The following is a 2,286-nucleotide window of genomic DNA, read 5'->3' on the forward strand; positions in this document are numbered from 1 at the left end:
ATCGGTTTAATCACTCGAGACAAAAGTATCACCGGTTTTTCAGTTACCGCCAGTTATTTTTCAACTGGCTAAGCGAAATTAATTCCCGCCACGTTACAGTTTGTTTTGTCGGGGCGAACAATTTGCCGTGAAAGTTTCGAGCGATTCGGTCAAAATGATTTAGTTGCGAGAATCGCGGTTACCACCACGGGCGGTAAACCATGTGTGTCGGATGTAAATGGGTTAAAACAGGGAGAAAACAATTGGCCATTGGGTTCGGCGTGCGGTCGACTTAAGAACTTTTACAGCTTGCTCGTAAAACGCGTATCGTACGCGCGTAATAACGCGTAGTCGTTAAAGGTTCTTTTTCCTTTGTGCGAGCGCGAGTGCGTTTCGATCGGGCAATGTTTCGCGGAACGAACTCGATAATATTTACGAGAATTTTTACGAGAATCGATTTTTTTCTTGACCCGGATTGACCAAGCAAAACGATCTGCAATCGTACCAAGCAATTTAATTCTTCCGATTGTGAGACGCTTCGTGACATTTTGTTACAGGAAATACGACATCCCTTACCCGACGTTCGTGTTGTATGCCAATCGAGTACATAATATGCTAGGTCCGAGCGCCGATGGCGGAGCTGGTAAGTTCACCCATTTTCGTCCATCCCAGGAATTTGTCTGAAAAAAAAAAAGAACAAAAAAAGAAAATACGTATTAGAAGAATTGTCTCGTTTTATATTTACATCGTATTGGATTGGTGGAAATGTAAATGTGCCGATTTTTATGAGAGCGAAACGCAAATTAATTTATTATTATTATTACTATTATTATTGTTCACGTATATAAAGTAATTTAATCCTTTCGAGACTAATAGAACTTAAAATTTCAAATTAATTTTTATATGAATTTTAGTTCTTTTTTTTTTTTTTTTATTATCGATAAGAGACAAGAATATTTTATCAGAGGTGAAATTTTAATCCAATTATGGAAATTTTCTCAATTTATTGTCTAATAGAAAAATCCGCGTCAAAAGTGTTTCAGATATTTTAGTACGCGTTCGAAATCCTTATAATAATCCGATAAGTTGATATAAACTTTTAAATTATCGAGTAGTTACATTTATATATCAATCTGAACCTGTGACAAGACATTCCTTGTATCATTGTATTCATCGCGAAAAAAAAAATCCGTCTCGAAAGGATTAAATTATATCGATTAGAAAAGTTGTTAACGTTTACCGATACGTTCACTTTTCAAAGCAAATGGCAAATATTTTTTTGCGGCGATATTGCATTTATATCCCATTTAAATTCATATATAATACATACGAAATGCCACTGAAAACAGATATATTTTACGTTCAACCACGTTCAACAACGGCTTATTGTTAGTTTACATTGATTTCTAAGTTTAGACGGGAATAGAATATATTTCATACGGATAAAATGAATTTATTATAAATATATATAATGCGTGTTGCACATTTGAAATTGTTTATCTTAGCAAAATCAAAAACCGACATAACTTTCCTACCCAATCCAATATACATAAATTATACGTATATAATAACATTCTCCCGACTCGAATGCGAAATATGTTCGAAAACGATAATAACTCGTCGAACAAGTTATACATGATTCTTCGATTCTTCTCTCGCTTGTATATAAATATACAATTTTTCCGCAAAAATTGAATCGATTAAAAGAAATAGAAAAAAATAGAAATTCGTTTTCACTGAATCGAGTCGGAAGTCAAAAATTATACACATACATTTTAATTAAAATACGAAAAGATACTTATCGTTTCTCGCCCGGTCCTCTACTAGATCTTCGCCCAAAAGGTAGAGGAAGGCCGCAAAGGATTCTACTAGGCGTTTGGCCGGACGAGCACATTCGCGGGGTGATCCGAGCCGTCGTGTTCCGCGACGGTCATTCCCCGCACATGGTGAAGGAAGAGCCAACTATATATCCTGGTCTGGCGAATTACGCAGCTTGCAACGGTCCGGAAGGCGCGGTCAGTCCCGGAGCGGCAGCCGCGGCCGCGGTTGCCGCAGTCGCTCAAGGTAACACGACGACTGCCACCAGTTCCAACCCTTCCGCAAAATCCTCCCCCTATCGAAACACAGTAACGACAATAATATTAATAACAATGGAAAAAATTATTCTCGGTGCCCGCCATCGGCGTACAACAGGACTGCGGCATCAAATGTGCAGCATGGTGGCGGCAGCGCACTCGCAACAGCACGACATGATGGCGACAAATCTCTCCACGAACCTGTCCACGAGCCTCACGTCGAATCTGCAGG

The 2,286-nt window shown here is 38.7% G+C and overlaps 1 protein-coding gene across 1 annotated transcript in view; it reads left to right on the forward strand.

Annotated features, from left to right (window-relative positions):
• Nucleotides 1-2,286, forward strand: part of LOC102676572 (protein bric-a-brac 1-like) — a 13,496-nt gene that overhangs the window by 6,849 nt on the left and 4,361 nt on the right. The window contains exons 3-5 of the mRNA XM_006622450.1: nt 537-622; nt 1,807-2,043; nt 2,173-2,281. Of these exons, the coding sequence (XP_006622513.1) occupies nt 537-622; nt 1,807-2,043; nt 2,173-2,281 (432 nt within the window). The remainder of the gene's footprint in view (nt 1-536; nt 623-1,806; nt 2,044-2,172; nt 2,282-2,286) is intronic.

Source organism: Apis dorsata, unplaced genomic scaffold (genome assembly GCF_000469605.1).
Source record: "Apis dorsata unplaced genomic scaffold, Apis dorsata 1.3 scaffold_688, whole genome shotgun sequence".
Taxonomy (NCBI): Eukaryota; Metazoa; Arthropoda; class Insecta; order Hymenoptera; family Apidae; genus Apis; species Apis dorsata.